General features: G+C 42.0%; 1 protein-coding gene across 4 annotated transcripts in view; it reads left to right on the forward strand.

Annotated features, from left to right (window-relative positions):
• Nucleotides 1-19,551, forward strand: part of LOC126191653 (inositol-trisphosphate 3-kinase homolog) — a 524,458-nt gene that overhangs the window by 442,618 nt on the left and 62,289 nt on the right. Inside the window, exon 1 of one of the 4 annotated variants that reach the window (XM_049932545.1) lies at nucleotides 11,984-12,098. The exons of the other annotated variants lie outside the window; for them this stretch is intronic. Within the exon in view, the coding sequence (XP_049788502.1) occupies nucleotides 12,000-12,098 (99 nt within the window). The 5' untranslated portion in view covers nucleotides 11,984-11,999. Of the gene's footprint in view, nucleotides 1-11,983; nucleotides 12,099-19,551 lie in introns of those variants that run through there. 4 annotated transcript variants of the gene reach the window in all.

The following is a 19,551-nucleotide window of genomic DNA, read 5'->3' on the forward strand; positions in this document are numbered from 1 at the left end:
CGAGACGTTAATGTAGTAATATCGAATTTTGACTGCTAGTTAAACATGTTGTTTCTCGCAATGCGATACTGGCAAGACCCCAAAATTTTCTCCAGTTGGGGTCACAGTATCTAATGATGGATGTTTTTATTACTTGTATAACTGAACACTACGCAGTAGGTTGTTCAGAAACCATTAAAGGTATAATGGTTTGTGAACAATACTAAGGAATAATCTAAATACCTCTGTACGCGCCCTAATCTCTCTTATCTTATTCTCATGATGCCTACGCAAGAGATACGTTGGTGAAAGCATAATAGCCTACAATTACTTTCGAATAAAGGTTCTCTAAATTTACTCTATAGGGTTTCGCGAAAACTGCGTCGTCTTTCTTCCAAGGATTCCCATTTAATTTCCCCGAAAATTTCTGCTGCACTTTCGTATGGGATATGCCAAGCTGTAACGATCCAAGTAGCGGGTCTTTTAACTCATTCGGTATCTCATTTCTACTTTATAAATACTCCAAACACCGGAGCAATATCTTAGAATTACTCGCTCTATCGTGTTGTATGCAATATCCTTAACAGTTACGTTACATTTTCTCAGAAATCTCCCAAAAAATCTACATCTTACATTCACTTTACCTAGCAGTGACTTTACGTGATCATTCTAGTTCATACCGCTTCTTAGTGTTACCCTTAACTACTTTCATGATTAAACGTGCTCAAGAGATTCATCAGTAATATTGTAATGAGGGATTATTTGGTTCTTTCTCTTTATTATATGCATTATCTTATATTTTCCGCATTCAAACAGGGGTATCATTCAAAACAACAAATGGAAATTTTGTCAAAATCTTTCTCCAGCTCCTTGCAATCGTCCAATGACAAACTCCTGTACACCGCTCCATCGTTAGCGAACAGTCTCGTAGTGCTGTTGATCCTATACGATATATCATTCTTATGCACTGAAAACATTTTGAGGTCAACGCATCCTTGAGGCACAGCCGATGTTGCTTTCTTTTATGTGTAACATTTGCCGTCCAATATAATGTACTGGATTCTGTTAATCAAACACTCCTTCATTTTCGAGGATACTCCGTATGATCGTACCTTGGTTAGTATTTCAGCAGTGTGCCACGGTTTCGAACGCATTACGGAAATCTGCATCTAGAGGCCAACTACGGAAGGATAATACCGGATAAGGAGCAGTCTATAAATTACTCGTCTTAAGAAATCTAAAGTGCGCGTAAAAGGTCGTATGTTTATTACGCTGCACCCTGACGAAGTGTAAACACCAGATCTCATAGAAACACGAAATTATGCTACTGCTACTGTGCCGAAGTTGTGTTTGAATGCAAAGACTACGTGTTGCTGACGGGCAAACGTATTCTGTCTGCAGAAGAAACGCCATACACACAAGGCGCTTCAAAATTCTTATTACAGGCTTCTAGGAGTTGTAGAGGCGACCTGTTAGATAAAGATTTTATACGGGTTCTCTTTTACATGATAAAGGACGTCCTCTTCAAATACGAGAGTGGAGCAGCACAGACAACCCTCCTAGTTTCGGACGTGCCAATTCTCGCAGTCGTTGTCGTCGGACGAAGGTGTTATTTGATGTCAGAATTACAGCAAGGACCGACAATGTCGCCATCTTTCAGCTTCTGTGCGTACCGTCAAGAGGGAGCCTTGTAAATGATCCAATCTTTAAACTATTTCGCATCAAAACGGTACATTCCCGGACGTCGGTTCCTCATCAAAACCCCATCTACTAAGTCCGTTCTACAATCCCTAGAGAGGTGTAATAGGAATTTTGAATCACCCTGTATAAAACGAAACACATGTGTCGAACTGCAAGGATGGATACTGCAATTTCGCATTCGAAAGTATAGTAGCGAGACCAAATAAAGTCAGAAAATCTGGTGGAAAACACGTAGGTAATAGTAATCAAGGTATCCACAGGTCGAATACTATATTATGCTCAAATAGTGCACGACTTGGCAACTACGAGTGGTAGGAGACTATCAAAATGACGGTAATGAATTGAAGACTGTTAAGGCGGGTGGCTGAGGGACCCCATTTATCTTCTTATCACGGAACAGCGGCTACAGCCGGTGCAACTGATAAAAGTGGAAGCTCTACAGTGCCTCCATTGTTCTCCCAAAGTATCCCACGTAACGTTCATAAGCACCTTAAATCACAGTGTGAACTATTAGATGTTTCTGTGCGAACAATGGTGAAATTAACATCACGTTCAACAGAAGTGGTCAGTGACCGAATATTTGTAATAATATTCGCATTCGCTACTAAGAGAACAAACTAGTTACATGTGATGTAATAAATCCGTGAGAACCGAGAATAGTCAGGCGGACGCAAGATAAAGTTAGTGCACAGCTAGCAGAATGAATAAATTTATGTTTTTTTTCTGTAAGAAGCAAAGCTTAACTGCCAACAGAAGCTGCAATTTTCGGCATTAGTGCCACGTTTACCTGCTGTGATTCCGTGGCGCCTCCCCCTACCACACACACACACACACACACACACACACACACACACACACAAGAAAGGAGCAAGAAATTATTCAGCGGCGTTGAACTATAGAGACGGGCAATGCCCAATGTCGAATGCATGAAGAACACTCGCTCGAGGTGGGGCTCGTATAACATAACAGAACTATGAAGATTTTTCTCCACCAGGTTAAATGGGAATCCTTGGAAGAAAAACGACGCAGTTCTCGTGAAACCCTATAGGGTAAATTTAGAGAACCTTTATTCGAAAGTAATTGTAGGATATTATGATGTCATCAACGAATCTCTTGCGTAGGGATCATGAGAATAAGATAAGAGAAATTAAGGTGCGTACAGAGGCATTTAGATTAGGAGTTTTCTTGCTCAATACACGAATAGAATGGGAAAGGAATTCAGTACTGCTGCTAACATGTACCCTCAGTCACGGACTGTACAGTGACAATTTTTATCTACACTTATCCTGCTGGGCCCCGTTCCTCTAATTGCCGTCATTAAGTCGTTCAATCAGTTCTCAAGTAGTGTTCGTCTGTCAGGAGCACTTAAAAAGATGGATCAAGGAATTAGGTAGAAAAGATTCAGAGAAAAGCTATGCATTTCGTTAGGGGTTGGTTTAATTGACGCTTTGCTCTGAAAATTCATAGAGCCCGTGTTACGATTCAAGAAACACGCGAAGGTAAGCCGCAGATGTCACAGGACTGCATACCGTTTAAACTTTGCATCAATGTGTATCTTGAAGATCGCAACAGAGAGCAAATAGCCGATATACAGGGTATTTATAAATTAGTTATACGAAACTAATCTTTAATCGGGAAAAGGATACTTAACTTACAGAAATATTTGATACAGGACTGAATGCGGTATATCTTCAAGTTTTATGGCCGGCCGGAGTGGACGAGCGGTTCTAGGCGCTACAGTCTGGAACCGCGCGACCGCTCCGGTCGCAGGTTCGAATCCTGCCTCGTGCATGGATGTGTGTGATGTCCTTAGGTTGGTTAGGTTCAAGTAGTTCTAAGTTCTGGGGGACTGATGACTTCTGAAGTTAAGCCCCTTAGTGCTCAGAGCCATTTGACCCATTCAAGTTTTATTTCCGCCCAAAACTGTTATAGTGGGAACCACGAACGATGGCGGTCGAATTTAGGCTTGTTGTGCGCACCTACGTCACGTGTTCTCAGACAGCCAGTAAGCATCAGTAGTGTTGTGAGCGTTCTGCTGTGAATGTTGTATGCAGTGCGTACATTAAACGTGATCTTAGCGAGTTATTTAGTGAATTTTTATTCCATTGGTTGCGATTTGTCCTGGTCGATGGTGGTGGTGAGCGACAAATTCCATGCAAGCAAGCGAGACATAATTTGCTAGATACATGTTTTCATCAAGCGCAAAGCACGTGTATGCGCATACTGCAACTGTCGCTCGGAACCGAAAACAATGAACCCCTTGTCCTTGTCTCGAACTGCGGGAACAGCCATCGTTCGTGGATCTGACTAAAGTTTCCGATGATCGCGGTGGGTACCATGCGCGAAATGAGTTAATCAATGTGGAGTGCAGAGCGTGCGTAGTGTTGTTTATGGTTTCGTGAATCCTAATCTGATATTACAGTTCAGAGGCAATTCGGAACTAAATATGGCAAGCTACCACCTCAAAGACAAACTGTTATTAAAAGATACAGCCGCTTCACTTAAATTGCCTGTGTATTACACAGGACGCCGGTTCAGGGCCGGCCAGCAGTTCAACAAGTTTGGCGATCATATGTCTCGTATCAGCTTAGAACTGAATATGCCTAGTGTTACAGTATAGAAGGCAAGATTGCTCAACTTCTTTAGACTGCAGCCGGCCGAAGTGGCCGTGCGGTTAAAGGCGCTGCAGTCTGGAACCGCAAGACCGCTACGGTCGCAGGTTCGAATCCTGCCTCGGGCATGGATGTTTGTGATGTCCTTAGGTTAGTTAGGTTTAACTAGTTGTAAGTTCTAGGGGACTAATGACCTCAGCAGTTGAGTCCCATAGTGCTCAGAGCCATTTGAACCATTTTTCTTTAGACTGCCGACCGACCCTAACTTGACGTCCTATGTAATACACAGCCAGCTTCGGTGAAACGATTGTACCAATTAATAACACAGTTTGTCTTTGAGGTGGTGGCTTGCGATATTTAGTCCTGAATTGTCTCTGGACTGTAGTAGCGGATTTGGATTCGTGGAACCGCAAACAATACTGCGCACGCTCTGCACCGTAATTACGACTCCATGTCGAATGTTCACACAACTCGTTCGCGCAGGGGCCAAGCGGGAACATCAGGAACTAACAGTTTTAGGCGGGAATAAAACTTGAAGTTATACTGCGTCCAGTGCTGCATCAAACATTTCTATAAGTTATTTACTCGTTTCACAATTAAAGGTTACTTTTGTGTAACTAATGTATGAGCAACCTGTACATTATTCGTTGTCGGCTACTAGTAAATATCAACCATGACTCTGTAGTTCAGTGATTAAGTGCCAGACTAGGAATCCAAATGTCTTTGAGTCGATGCCTGGTCAGTCCTAGGATTTTTATCTATCACTTCTTTCACTTCTGGCCAATGTTTTTAATATGAAAAATTCCTAGTTGCATAGTGGTTCTGAATCCACGTTAAACTGTTAGACCTTCCTGTAACTGTGTGGCTAAGTCTGTTCACCTCAAATAGGACCCTGTCTAGTAAATCACTTTGGTGTTCCAACCCAATTTTCGGATTGATGACAGCTTCACTCAACCATTGCAAAGTGGCAGGTCTGTTACTGGAGTTAGCGTACCATAACAACTAGCAGTTGTGCCAGATAACATTCGAACATTGCGTCCTGTGCATGGGGAGAACTGTATTCCAAGAAAACTGTATCTAAGTGCTAAGCTTATCCATTACGGATGTTTAAGAACCTGTGACTGTTTATTCGTTGTAAATACAGAAAACTGCAACCAGTCACTTCTTTGAAACAGTTATTTATTCCATGAACCGGTTTTCGAAACTTTTCAGTCTCCTCTTCATATGGTGTACAGGAGCTTACATAGCTATTTCAAAGCATAATGCTAAAGGATGGAGCATGCTTTTCCACACAAGCGCCATATGATTTGACGCCACTCTCATGCCGCCTCTCCCCAACACCTTATCGCCCTCCCACATACGTTAGTTGGCGCTCCTTAGACTCCTGGTAAAACCCTTAGAAATAAATCTAAATTTACAGTCGACAAGATTTATTTCATTATTAATTATGATGCATCATCTGTACAAATTTTGCTCTGGGGTGCCTCTGGCGGCCGTCTCAGCTTGGCGTCCCAAGCGGCCTCTTGTGTCTGTTGGGTCCTAAACCGACCCTGGTTTTGAGAGATGGAGGGTGTCGTATTACTTAAAGTCCAGCCTCGTGGTGCGACTGTAAACTTCGTATCCTAATGTACCACCGTGCGTGAAACGCTGCGGTCCATACGCTGCATGACCTGGTCTGTTGACTAGGAGCGTGATTCTGCTGAGTGACAAAGTCCCCCTCACACAGCAGGTCAAACGCAGGAGTTACCATAAACATGTCATTGAGAACCCTTGTGACATCTGTCTTTCGCCTCGGTGATTTTCATTTGTTTGAGGCCATCAGAAACGATCAGCATGGGAGACACTTTGGAGACGATGAAGCCGTAGCCCGAGAGATGACTCATTGGATACGACAACTGCCATAATAATAAATTGCGCCAGGCTTTCGAGGCCCTGTCAAACGATGAGATCGATGTTTCAGTTTACAAGTGAATATGTTGGAAAAACAAAATAAATATGAGGCTCATTTTCGCGCCACGGGTGTTATTTTACGACGTGTTCATTGAATCATCGGCGTATATGTTCCTTCAGCTCGCGTAAGAGTAAAATTAGAGAGAGATACAGGAGTATAGCAACTTCTCTTCCCTCTCACCATCGGCGAATGGTATAAGTAACGAGAGGTGGTGATTCTGATATACATATGACGGTAGCTTACGGAATACAAATGTAGATACATATAGAGTTAACAACGTCGGGTCTCTCTCTCTCTCTCTCTCTCTCTCTCTCTCTCTCTCTCTCTCTCTCATCAATTGTCCATTAGGTGATGACTGCTGCATCAACATTTTTGAAACAAAACTATTTCTTCTGTGTTAGGCTGGATAAACGAGGCGCACTCATAAGTAATTCAACACAACACATTTTTTTCTTGGTCACTTTCGGTTGAAAAAACCTGAAATTTGTTTTGGTACATCGTAGAATACTCCCACTTCAACTCATGTACTTTCATGAAGTTCCGATAGCTGGCGGCGATTTACGTAGTGTTTAAAATGACGTCTAACGGTGGTGTGTTCCAATCAGAGAGCTGCCATTGAGTTCCCTTGGCGCAAAACCAGAGCATCGCAGACATTCATAGGATCTCGCAGAAGGTCTACGGAGAGCTTCCAGTGAACACAAGCACGGTGAGTCTTTGGGCTAAGTCTGTCATCAACTCAACAAGGTCGCGCAGATCTGTCCGATTTCCCGCGAGCCAGCCGGCTACACGCAGGTGCGGCTCCTGCAATGTTGGAAAGTGCGGACATTCTCATTCGAGGTGATCGACGGATCACAATCAAACACCTCGCTGCTCAGCTGGACGTCTCTGTTGGTAGTGCTGATGCGCTCGTCCACCAGTTGTGGGATTGAAAGGTGTGTCCCGCTGGGTTCCTCGCCTTCCATCTCTTGTGGCCCGGTGGAGGATACACTCGGCGGGAAATAGTACGTGGATAATAGGGAGAGTATTGATTCAACAAGACGATGGCTCCGACGTTGACCAGTAGACTGGTACCATGCGGGAATACAAGCCCTCTCACTAAGATAGCGTAAGGCTGTCGTATTGAACGGAGATTATGTTGAAAATGGGGTTTTGTAGCCAAGAGAGTGAGGAATAATATGGTGTACTGGAGTCCTGAAAAACACGAACCTGCGTTCAGAAAAAAATGTCTTATAATAATTACTGAATGTCCCTCGTACATTGACATATTGCGGACATGTTTACAGAAGGAGTTATTTTCGAAACACTAAGCTCGATAAATGTAATTATGACAAATATTCATTTCATTGCTCCTTGAGGCCTTCCGTAGATGTAATAGAGTGGCAACTCTGAAACGAAGAGATAGGAATAATTGCATTCTCTAAAATCACATATCTTCACAAAGTTTTCTATAAGTTTTATGCAGCAATACATACCCTTAGTGTAGGTGCCACGGTATCGTTGCGTTGTATAGTTTAGGAACGCGTTGTGGTCAAACACAGTCGCTTCCAGGAACTCAAAACCACGTTCATGTGTGTTGTGGTAGGGCCAGATGTGGGCTGTGAGGCGGATGCAGAAGTCACTCGCGTCGGGCCGCTGTGTGGTCACTCGCGTTGTGATGACTCATAACCTACCCGCAGTTGGCTATTTCTCTCTGATTCCTGTGATAAGTTTAGAATAACATACTCCAGTGCTTGAATTCCAAACGCGATGTTGCGGATCACTTATTAATCAAATTACGAGGTCTGAGTGCTTTTGGGAAGAGCATCACGTTTGTTTATACGGCATACATTTCCTCCGGCAGAGGTTGTAGTGAAGGTGATGAGGCTGTTATTCAGGATAGCCGGAAATCAAATCGGTGTTGGGATATCCTGTTTTTATGTTTTCCATGGTTCATTAGGAGCGTACGCCAAGTACGATGTTTCGGACCATTCGGCACTCACATTACGAAGTCTGTAATCCCGTCGTGTTCTAGGAAAGATAAACACTCTCCTATTTTTCATCTGCGAAACATTTCAGATGGTTTCCAACACGTCACTTCTACTCTTCTGTTGAAAAAAGTATTTCCTGACATCATAAAGCTCGTTGTCGGCATTCTGCCTCAAAGTTTGTACACCATTCCTTCCTGTACTTTTATTTTGCTCCGAAGTATTAAAAAAATCATGCTTCTAAATCTGTGCGGAGCCGTGTCGTAATATAATGCAACAATAATGAAAATTGTGGACGTCTACCTTTATAACCTGTGCAAGCCACTGCACAGTGCATGGCAAAGAGTACGTTGTTACAGTATTATCGACTATCTCTCCTACGGGTTATACCGTTCTGTTTCGATTCTAACAGTGAGTCTCCGAATTCATTCTACGTATGTTGCCTTGTCTGTTTGATAAGAACTTCCAAAAATGGAACAATAATGTTGAACTGGTCGCGCTAGCCTCTTGCCTGCGATTTACGTTGCAGATGCATTCCATTTTCGCAGAACTCTTTCAGCAAATCTATGGCTTTCATTCACCTTCCGTAAAAGTGATTTTACGTGAGCGTTCCAGTTGACGTCCCTTCTTAATATTATTTCTAAATCATGATTGCTCGAGATGTCTACCATTAATTTTATAACCAGATACTATCGGTTTCTTTCTCTTTGTTATGTGCATTATCTTACATTTATCCGCATTTTAAGAGAGTTGTTATTCATTACAGAGTGCGGAAATTTTATCCAAGTCTTTCTGTAACTCCTTAAGATCGTCCAATGATAATACTTCCCTGCACACAGATGCATGCTCAGCGAAGAGTGTTTTAGTGCTTCTGGTTCTGCTTCATCAATCGTTTATGCTTATTGAAAAAATTAGAGATAAAGTGAACTTCCCAGGAGCACGCCCGATGTTAATGTGTTCTGTGCAATATTCGCCGTTCATTGCAACGTACTGGGTTTGTTAATCAAAAATTCCTCGAGACAATCAGATATTTGCGAAGATACTCCTTATGATCGTATCTTGAATAGTAGTCGACAGTGCACTATCGAATTCCTTTCAGAAAAATGTAGGAAGATAGAATCCACCTGTTCAACTGCATCTCTTGTCAAGATATGGTATATGAATCTATATCTACATAATAGTCCGCAAGTCACCGTACGATGCGTGGCAGTGGGTATCGTATACCACTACTAGTAATTTCCCTTCCTGTTCCAATCGCAAATGGATTGAAGAAAAGACGGCTGTCTGTCTGCCTACGTTCTAGCCAACGTCCCTTTTATGCTGTATTTCCGGCCCTTGCAAAGCGTAAGTTGGCGGCAGTAAGATCGTTCTGCAGTCAACTGCAAATGCAGGTTCTCTAAATTCCCTCAGCAGTGTTTTGTGAAAAGAACGTCGCCTTCCGCCCAGAGATATCATTTGGGTTCACGAAGCACCTCCGTAATACTCGCGTTTTGATAGACCTTCAGGTAACAAATCTAAGATCACGCCTCTGAATTGCTTCGGTGTCTTTCTGCAGTCCAACCTGGGGGGGATCCAAAACACTCGAGAAGTGCTCAGAACTGATCGCATTAGCTTTCTATACGTCCTTTATAGACGAGCTACACTTTCCCAAAATTCTTCCCATAAACTGAAGTCGAGCATTCGCCCTGCTTACTGTCGTCCATACGTGGTTCTTCCATTCCATATCGCTTTGCAACACTACGCCCAGATATTTAATCGAAGTGGCTGTGTCAAGCAGCACACAACTAATGCTGTATTCGAAAAATACGTGATTGTTTTTCCTACTCATTTTCATTAACCTACATTTCCATAAATTCAGAACAAATTCTGCCTAAGTCATCCTTTAGCCTTCCATAAAGCATGCTGTACTAATCCCTTGGGAGAAGCTCCTTTTTCTGCAAGAAAGTCTTCGTCGTCTAGGTCCACAAATGTAAACCTTCGTTCATTATTTTTTTTTCCACAAATACGTGGATTTTTCCGCGTATAGAACGACGGTCCACAAGCGTGGACCTTCTAATTCTTAATTTTAACATTAGAACGCATCTTGCAAAAAACGACTCATGTGTTAGTTTAGGGTTGGTCGTAAGCTAAAAATGGCTGCTTCTACAAACCGGAAAGATCTGTAATCTGTGTTTTTTCTCTGAAGTTTGCAAACTGTTCTACAGGGTGAGAATTAGTTCGCATTTGCATAGATTTAATTCACTACTATAAAGGAACACTTAATACACTTCCTGAGCGTTCTCGTCCGTGGGCTTCAGATCATAATGCAGATTGGAAAAAAAGAAATCAGATGTTCCACAACCAATGATAGTTAAATAATATAATGAACACATGGGAGATGTTGCTCTTTGACAAATTTTTATCATATTACAGATGCTACATTCGCACAGAAAATTGGCCAGTATAGATTTTTAATCATTTTGCAGACCATGTGTTTGCCATTTGTTGTTTGATGTACCATAGATGGCGTTCAGTCAATCAAAGAGCTAAACAAGGAAGACTATCAGTGATTGACTACAGAATACATGTTGGCAAACTTATAATTAATTACAAATGTGTCATGCTAGTTGCTAGGAGAAGAGGACATTCTGGTACAGTGAATTTCTCTGACAACGAAGATTTAGATATAGAAAATCTGAATCAGGAGCCAACAACAGCTGTTTAGCTATCAACTGCTGAAGTGCGGTTTGACAATATTGAGCACCTACAAAAATTTCTTCACGCAAAGAATGTTTCACAATGCAGGAAACCTAGCCGCAGCTTGAAGACAATATGCATCAAATGTGAAATTTACTTATATATTGTCGAAAATAATTATTTTGAAACTTCTGCTAAATAGTAAAGATTTGTTTACTAGTAGTTGCGGCTTATTACTTGCTATAAATTATTGTGTGATTCTTATTTCCTTGCATTTATGAAGCTATTTCAGAGCATCAACGAAAACCTGTATTGGAAATCAATACTTCGAAAATATTAGTATTAAGAAACCTATTTTCTGTGTACGTTAACATATGCAGTTGACTTTTTCAAATAAAATAAATATTTTACTGTTAACAGGAAGAGAAAATACAAAACAAAGGCTAGTATGTTTTAACGATACGTGAGACTGAGCGTCCACACACATGGACTGCCAATTGTACCTTTGCGAATGATCAAAAAGATATATCTTCTGCATGTGTGGCATGCTTGGAGAATTGGTTTATTGGGAAATAAGAAAAGAAAAATTTCCTTTTTTTAAATCTCGGAGTGAAGAGGTTAAACTTAGAATATCCTGTAGGAGCCTGCAGTAAAGGAATGTCAGCGATATTGGTCTGTAATTCTGTGAGTCATATCTTCTTATTTCCCATTTTGTAAAAGCGAATGACGGCGTCCTTTACCAGGCGACGGGACTATCCGCTACGCAAGAGATTCTTAAGAAATTTGACTTGGGAAAGGTGGTAATTCCGCGGCGCATTCAGTGTAAAATGTAAATGTATTCCCTTTGTGACCTGGTCCATCGTCATTGCGACGTCGATGCTGCCATTTCGCTGTCAGTTCTGCTGAAGCCACAGTAACGTAATAATACCGCAACGGCACTGCTTCGCGTTGCCTCCCGTGCTTCTGCTTGCCTCTGCTGCCGCTGAGTGCCCATGCGTCCCGTTGTGCGCATGCGCGCGAGTAAGGAGGTCACGTGACAGCACCGGCGCGAAACGGAAGTAGTTGGTCAACGCGGACGAGCCCACAGTTCTCGTCGGCGAGGGCCGCAAGCAAGACATGAGTAGTGCGTGTTGTATCGAAGCGTGCACCCCGCGCGTCTGGATGCGCGCCGTTCAGCAATACGACCGCCTGCTGCGCCTACGCACCACGAAAAAGGTACTGCAGCGTCGTGCGCATGGCAGCTGCCTACTCAACAAAGCCCCTGTTCAAACTTTCGATTTAAATACCACACATATTTATAGCTGAAACGTCTTACTAGGATACAGCGTCGCGGACGACCGCGCGTAGCCTCGCTGCATACCTGCGAGGCTGCGCTCGCGCAGCGCACGTGCAGTTATTTCTGGTGCCATTGTTGGGTGCGCTCCGCGGCCCGTAAGCGGATCTGGAACGGGACGCGGCATCCTTTGTGGACCAAACCGGTTGCCTCTTTTGTTTGGGCTGTTCTGCTGGCTCCCTCACCAACTACTTAGTGTGGACACCACTGCCGTGAGCTTCCTGTTTGAATTAATAGGCGCCGGGCGTCTAGAACCGTGTGTTTCTACCGGAATTACATATAGCCGATAATCATATTACGTTTTGAGGTTCGCATCAGCCATTAATTTTTAGGTTCACACAACCAGTCACATCTGTTGGAAGAAGTTTGTTTTACAAAACTTTAGACACTTTTTAACGTTCCTGATCATTGTCATTACTTATGTTACAGATTTTTTTCATCATTTGAAGATGTGTTCTATACGCTAAATTGCACTTTTACGGTGGGATGAATCATGAAAAGAAATAAATAATTAAGGGTTCTAAATCAAGACGATTTTGGTTAATATCCTTCCCGAAATTTAATTCTGCGGTGTAGGTACCATATGTCATGATCTAGCATAACTGCGAAATTAATTTGTATCTCATGTCTTATGGTGTGATGAAGTGGTTTTTGCGCTCAGACATCGTTTTCTAGTTTTACCTAAAAGTGACACTGATATCTTGGAGTTGTCTTCAGGTGACATAAAACTTTTTTGTCTTGGCTGCCATCAGTGTGACAGTTGAACTCTTTGGTTTTCCCCGTGGTTGTTCTAAGCACTTTGTTTCGGTTTTTAATTTTATTATGTATGAATGCCGTTGCAGTGTGCGTGATAATATCCCAAATTTGGCTCTTGAACTTGTTAATTTTAAAATAATTGTGGATGAGCATTTATTGAAAAAGTTATCGCTGTTCTTTTAATTTGGAATTCTATAGTTTTGAAGTAAGAGAAGATTAAATTTAGCAGGATTTTCATAGAGAACGGCTAATACGGACCGAAAAGCTTAGAAACCTTCACTGTAACGAAAATCATGCAATCTTCACTGAATGCAGTTTACACGACTGTCAAATTTTTGTAGTTTTATATGTTTATATTGAGTGGAGTTCAGAACGCAAATATGTCAGCCATATCATTCGTACAACTCTCAAAAATACTCCAGAAAATCCACTTCGAAGCTTTCAGATTTTACGCTAAAGCACTGCTTTCCAAACTTTTCTACCTGCTTCACCCGTTGCAACGCCAGAATATTATTTATTTTATTTATTTATGTTTTGCTCCTTTTAAAAACTGTTTGATACTAACATGCAATCTACACTTTAGTAAGAAAGGGTTATTAAATGTAGAGTAATGTTCGCTTGAACAACACTTTTCGCATCCAACAAATTTTTGTTTGTGAAATTCACTAGACAAAATCAGAACTTCAATTAGATGCTTAAAATTGTATATCTTTAAGCAGCTCCTGAATGTTAGGTTTCAAGCTAGTTAAAGCAAATCTAAGGTCATTCTCCACGTTCAGGCAACTGCGATGTTTTGTTTTTATGATGGCTAGTGTCGAGAATCACGATCTTGTCACATAGGTCTGTAGACGAAAAGTGCACGATAACTTTTAAGGGATCGTTTGCCACTCCTGGATAAATAGTGGGAAAGTGGCTCAAAATTCATCCAACCCTATTTGTTGGAACTGTTCTGTCGCACTCGAATCACGTTTCAATTCAGTTGCATCTTCTTGTATTTCATCAGAAAGTGCATGCACATCAGTTGTGAATGTTGATCTTGCTAATTTACAGTTCTGGTCTTCTGCTGTCAGATGTGGAAAACAAAAGTATGATCTCTTGTTTGAAGCCGTTCCAGGTGTTTCTTGGACTCTTGTCTTTTTCAATAAACGTGATCCGTACTTTATATAAATATATTCTTCATTATACAAGCCAATCTTTCATGTAAAATAGTTAACAAAGATTGTTTAAATTTAAAAAGTCACACTCTTATTTTTTTCATCTTTATGTACTTTACGCTTCACGGAAATGCGCGTAGAACATGCGCTTGGTTTAAAAATTTACCACAGCCGGTAAATGAACCCAGGCCCGTGGCAGGTGATCATTCTGCTACGGGTCCCGGCTAAAAAAATCCGCCTTCTTTAAGGGTATTAAAGACGCTCAAAAACTTCAAAGCTGATTTTCTCGAGAATTTTTGAAAGTTGTATCGAACTGCTTTCAGAGATCGTCAAATGAGCTCTGAACTTAACATATCTTGTATATGAAAAAGAACAAAAATGCTATTGCTTTGTGGTACTCTTTTGAGTGCGACTCGTAAGTGCTTCTTCACTGGAGGAGGTGGTGGTCTTCATTACGTTCTAGTTTCTAAAGTTGCGGTTTGGCCGAATAAGTTTCAGTTTATTTGAGCGATCAATATCTGTCTGCCTTCATTTGTGTGGTAAGTTAAGAATAATTATGATGTACACGGGAAACCAAGTACAATAAGTGCTGTTTATTTTTTCCTCAATATTTCCAAGTGCGTTCTGGTGTGTTGCTCCAGTTCCTTAGCTCTACAGTACCATTGGCAATTCTCTCACCTTCCTATGGCGCTCTTCGTCAGGCCTGTACGGTAGAGGGTCGGTAGTGCCGATCTTCAGGGTATCCGGATACTCATAATCAGTTGTTAATTTTGCTGTGTGAGATGATGCGCTGTCATAACGTAATTTTTTTCACAAAACTTTCTAATAAATTTGCGATAAACAGAGGTTTGTTAATCGGCAGTAACGGTACGTCTGTTTTCTGATGCTTTAGTAACAAAGAAAAAAAAAATACTTGCAACTACCTTCGTATCAGCTCTGCGAATTCGTCGGACATTTTAGGCTTAGGTTTTGTTCGGAAGACCCATTGAGTCGATTAACTTTTCTTTTCAGGATCATAACATTGAATCCAAGATTCATCACTAGTTATGATATTCCAAACCAAATTTTCCAGAGCTTTTCTGAAAACAATCAGGGCGTTGTTGTTTCTGATCGGGAGTCAGTTCATGTGGAATCCATCGACAAAAGTGTTTTCTAACGTCTAACTGTTGATGTACGATGGTTGGAGCTGTAATAATGACAACGATTTATTAACAATTCATGCAAAACAGATAAACGTTTCAAAGTTTTGCAGTCCTTCAAAGTAGTCACCAGCATTGTGCATAACCCGTTGCGAGCCACACCGAAGCGCCAAAGTAACAGGTATAGACATACTTGTTCAGATACAGAGATATGTAAAGAGCAGAATACGGCGCTGCGCTCGGCAATGCCTATATAAGACAAATGTCTGGAGCATTGTTAGATTGGTTGCTGCTGCTACAATGGCAGGTTATCAAGCTTAAAATGAGTTTGAACGTGGTTTTATAGTCGGCGCACGAGCCACGGGACCCAGCATCTCCGAGATAACGATGAAGTGGAGATTTTCTCGTACGACCATTTCACGTGTACCGTGAATATCAGGAACCCGGTAAAACGTCAAATCTCTGATATCGCTGCGGCCGGGAAAAGATCCTGCAAGAATGGGATCAACGACGACTAAAAAGAATCTTTCAGTGTGACAGAAGTGCAACCCTTCCGTAAATTGCTGCAGATTTCAATGCTGGGCCATCAGCAAGTGTCAGCATGCGAACTAATCAACGAAACATCATCGATATGGGTTTTCAGAGCCGAAGGCCCACTCGTGTACCCTTGATGACTACACGACACAAAGCTTTACGCCTCACCTGGGGCCGTCATCACTGACATTGGACTGTTGATGACTGGAAACATGGTGCCTGCTCGGATAAGTCTCGTTTCCGATTGTATCGAGCTGATGGACGTGTACGGGTAAGGAGACAGTCTCATGAATCCATGAACGCTGCATGTCAACAGGGGACTGTTCAAGATGGTGGATGCTCTGTAATGGTGTGGGGCGTGTGCAGTTGGAGTGATATGGAACTCCCGTTAAGTCTAGATACGACTCTTGACAGGTGGCACGTGCGTATGCATCCTATCTGATTACCAGCATCCGTTCATGTCCACTGTGCCTTTCGACGTGCTTGGACAGGGCATTGCGACGCCCCACACGTCCAGAATTACTGCAGAGTGGCTCCAGGAACACTCTTCTGAGTTTAAACACTCCCCAGACATGAACGTTATTGAGTATATCTGGGATGCCTCGCAACGTGCTGTTCCAGAAGAATCTCCACCCCCTCGAACTCTCACGGATTTACGGACAGACCTGCAGGGTTCATGGTGTCAGTTCCCTCCAACACTGTCTCAGACATTAGTAGAGCCCACACCACGTTGTGTTGTGCTTTTCTTCGTGTTCGCGGGGGCACTACACGATATGAGGCAGGTGTACCAGTTTTTTTGGCTCTTCAGTTTATATGGAACTCGGAGGATTCCCTTAGCAGCGCCAGTTGTGTTGATAGTTCGATTGGGGCCATCTGTTGCCAGTTTTGAAACGAATACCGTGAAGGGCTTCCTTCATCTTATGAATCGAGTTGAACTGACGAATGCTGAAGCACAGGCAGTATGGTGCGTGGTACAGCACTTTCCGCCCCCGTCGATCGAACAAATCAGTCACAACTTGCGTCCGAGCGTTGTCGTGAAAAATGATGGGCGGGTCCTGTAGAAAATGTCACCATATCTTTCTCTAAGCTGGTTGCTGGCTGTGTTCAAAAAATGACAAAGAAACGGTGACACTTTCTGCAGGACCCGCACATCACACAATGCTCGGACGCATATGGCGCAAGTTGTGACTGGTTTGTTCGATCGACGGGGCTGGGAAGTGAGTTACCACACACCACACTGCTCCGACTTAAACCCTTGTGACTTCAATTTGATTCTTAAGAAGAAGGAAGCACTTCATAGCCTTCGCTTCAGAACTGTTACAGAGATTCGTCAGACAATAGACCACTCCACTCGAACTATCTACACAACTGGCGCTGCTAAGGTATCGTATGACCTACACATTATTAGCAACAGGTTATACACAATGGTGGTGACTGCTCTGAAGTACAGTAAAACTTTGAAACATGTATTTCGCCCGAATAATTTCGGAAGATGTCCGTCGATACTCTTCAAACATTGCCATAACAGCGGCAATATTTTCATCAATAATGGCACTTCTTTAGTGTCCTTCACGAGATTCATCGCTAAGAAAAAATCGATCTTCTTTGATTTCGCTATACCAATTATAAATTGTTGCCTTAGAAGGGGCTTCCTCGCCAGATGAGTTTCTAAGGCGGTCTTCAAATTGTGTAGGCGTTAATGACGATTTATAGTCGTAAATGATCGTAGCCTGGAAGTATTCTCTAACATTCATTTTTCGGCGCATACAAAATCTTTAAACGATGTTGATTAACAAACTGTTTTAGGAAATCGAACAAACTACACAGTAATCAATCGCAGAAAATTACAATATAAAATGTCTGTCTGGCAAAGTTAATAAAATCTTCGTAAAATTTTGCAGCATATCATCAGTAAAGTAAATGTTCGTGCAAAACAACCACGTGAAACTACAACTCGTCATGTGGACTTACTTATTATCGGAAACGAGTGAAGGGAATGGGAATTTTATAGTAAATAACGTGTCGCGAATACTGTCCGCTAACGTAAAGGCGGCGTTCCACTTTCCCGATAAGGGACCAGTTCCAGATTGTCTCGAATTCCGAGTTAGTGAAGCCTGACTTACTGTATGGTTAAATTATCATATTGGAGTTTTGAGCACAATTCCCATGCTTGCAGAAAAATAGTAATGAATTAAGGATGGATCCGACTTTTTGCAAGTATCGTTTCGTTTTGTCATCCAAACGTGTTTCACGACAGTTGTGGCACCCTCAGCGGTTTTATTTATTATTATTTTCCTTTTATTTTACTTTATTTGCATCCTATGGCCGCCAACCAAATTCAGCTACAGGTCTAAATTAGTACTCCATGTCGCCATTGTAGTATTTTGCTATCCCTTAGCTGTGAAAAGTTCTTTTTTATGTACCAAACATTTTTTTGTGTAGTTGAGCTGAACGTTTTCTCTTGCGCGTTTGTACATACTGCATCCTGTCATATTGCTGTGGCTTGGGCAGATGTTTCATTGCGCAAATTTACAAAACAAAACAATAATTTGTGTACTTGCAAAAAGGCGAATTCTTCCTTTGTGTATTGTGTGCGTGGAACCGGGGACCTAGAAACGACAGAAAGGCTTCGTCCCGCCGTAGCCCTCAGTGGTACACAACCCCACAACAGGACACAGCAGGCCACCCATCCTGCCGCCTCCCCACACCCAACCCAGGGTTATTGTGCGTTCGGCCCCAGTGGACACCCACCCATCCACCGACCCCGGTCTTATACCAGACGAGTGTGAATGCCGGACATTTGCCACACCGGACATTTGCCACTCTTGCCCCTTCGCCAGGTAGCTTGCCTTCGCCAAGTAGCTTGAGTAGCGATCCCTCAGGTAAGGGACGCCCTTCCCCGCACTACCACTGTCCGCTTTCAAACCGCCGTCTCCACATCTTACTCGATACAACCAGTACGTAAGGGACCTTCTTCTTCGACATCTTGGCCAAATACAGAGCTTATTTTCCGAAATCGAAATATTTATAACTTTTGGGAAACGAAAGCAATACCGACGATTATGTCAGTATGTAATTAGTTCTGCCAAGTATAAATATAGATTCCTCTGTCTATACGGTAGCTTCCTTTCACGATGAAACGAGAATGCGAATGTACGCTAATCATTTCTTTCTGATCACTGCATTTGTGCTTACTTTAATTAGTACAACTGCATACCCAAAAGACAATAGGGAAAGAATAAATGGGTTTGTGAATGTTTGAAAAGAAGAACGACGTACTCCATATTAATTTACTCTCTAAAAACATTAGTTAATGAAGTGTAGCGGGACAATGTTCAAAACGTAACTGAAAACACGTTCACTAAATAGAGATAAGAACATCTATGATTGACATGTCATCTAAAGTCGACTTACAATTTTAAAATGTTAGAAATAAGGAAATGAAGTAATACAGAATGCTACGCTGTAACGTATATTGTTGTTCTACATTGTTTAGCTCTGGTATTCATAGGGTCACAGAGAAAGCATCTTAGGTTCTGGAGGGAAAAGCCGTAATTGTAATTATCTGCACTACAACAGAAATAAGGACAACTTAAGGAAAAATAATGTAAGCTCACAATCGATTTTGAAGCAGATATTTCCTGTGACTTAGTATGGGCAGAGGTTACATTCGACAACCGGAATAAATTAATAACTGGCTCCTTTTACCGACCCACTGTCTCACATGAAACACTTGATGAACAGTTCAAAGA

This window comes from Schistocerca nitens, chromosome 1, assembly GCF_023898315.1.
Source record: "Schistocerca nitens isolate TAMUIC-IGC-003100 chromosome 1, iqSchNite1.1, whole genome shotgun sequence".
NCBI lineage: Eukaryota > Metazoa > Arthropoda > Insecta > Orthoptera > Acrididae > Schistocerca > Schistocerca nitens.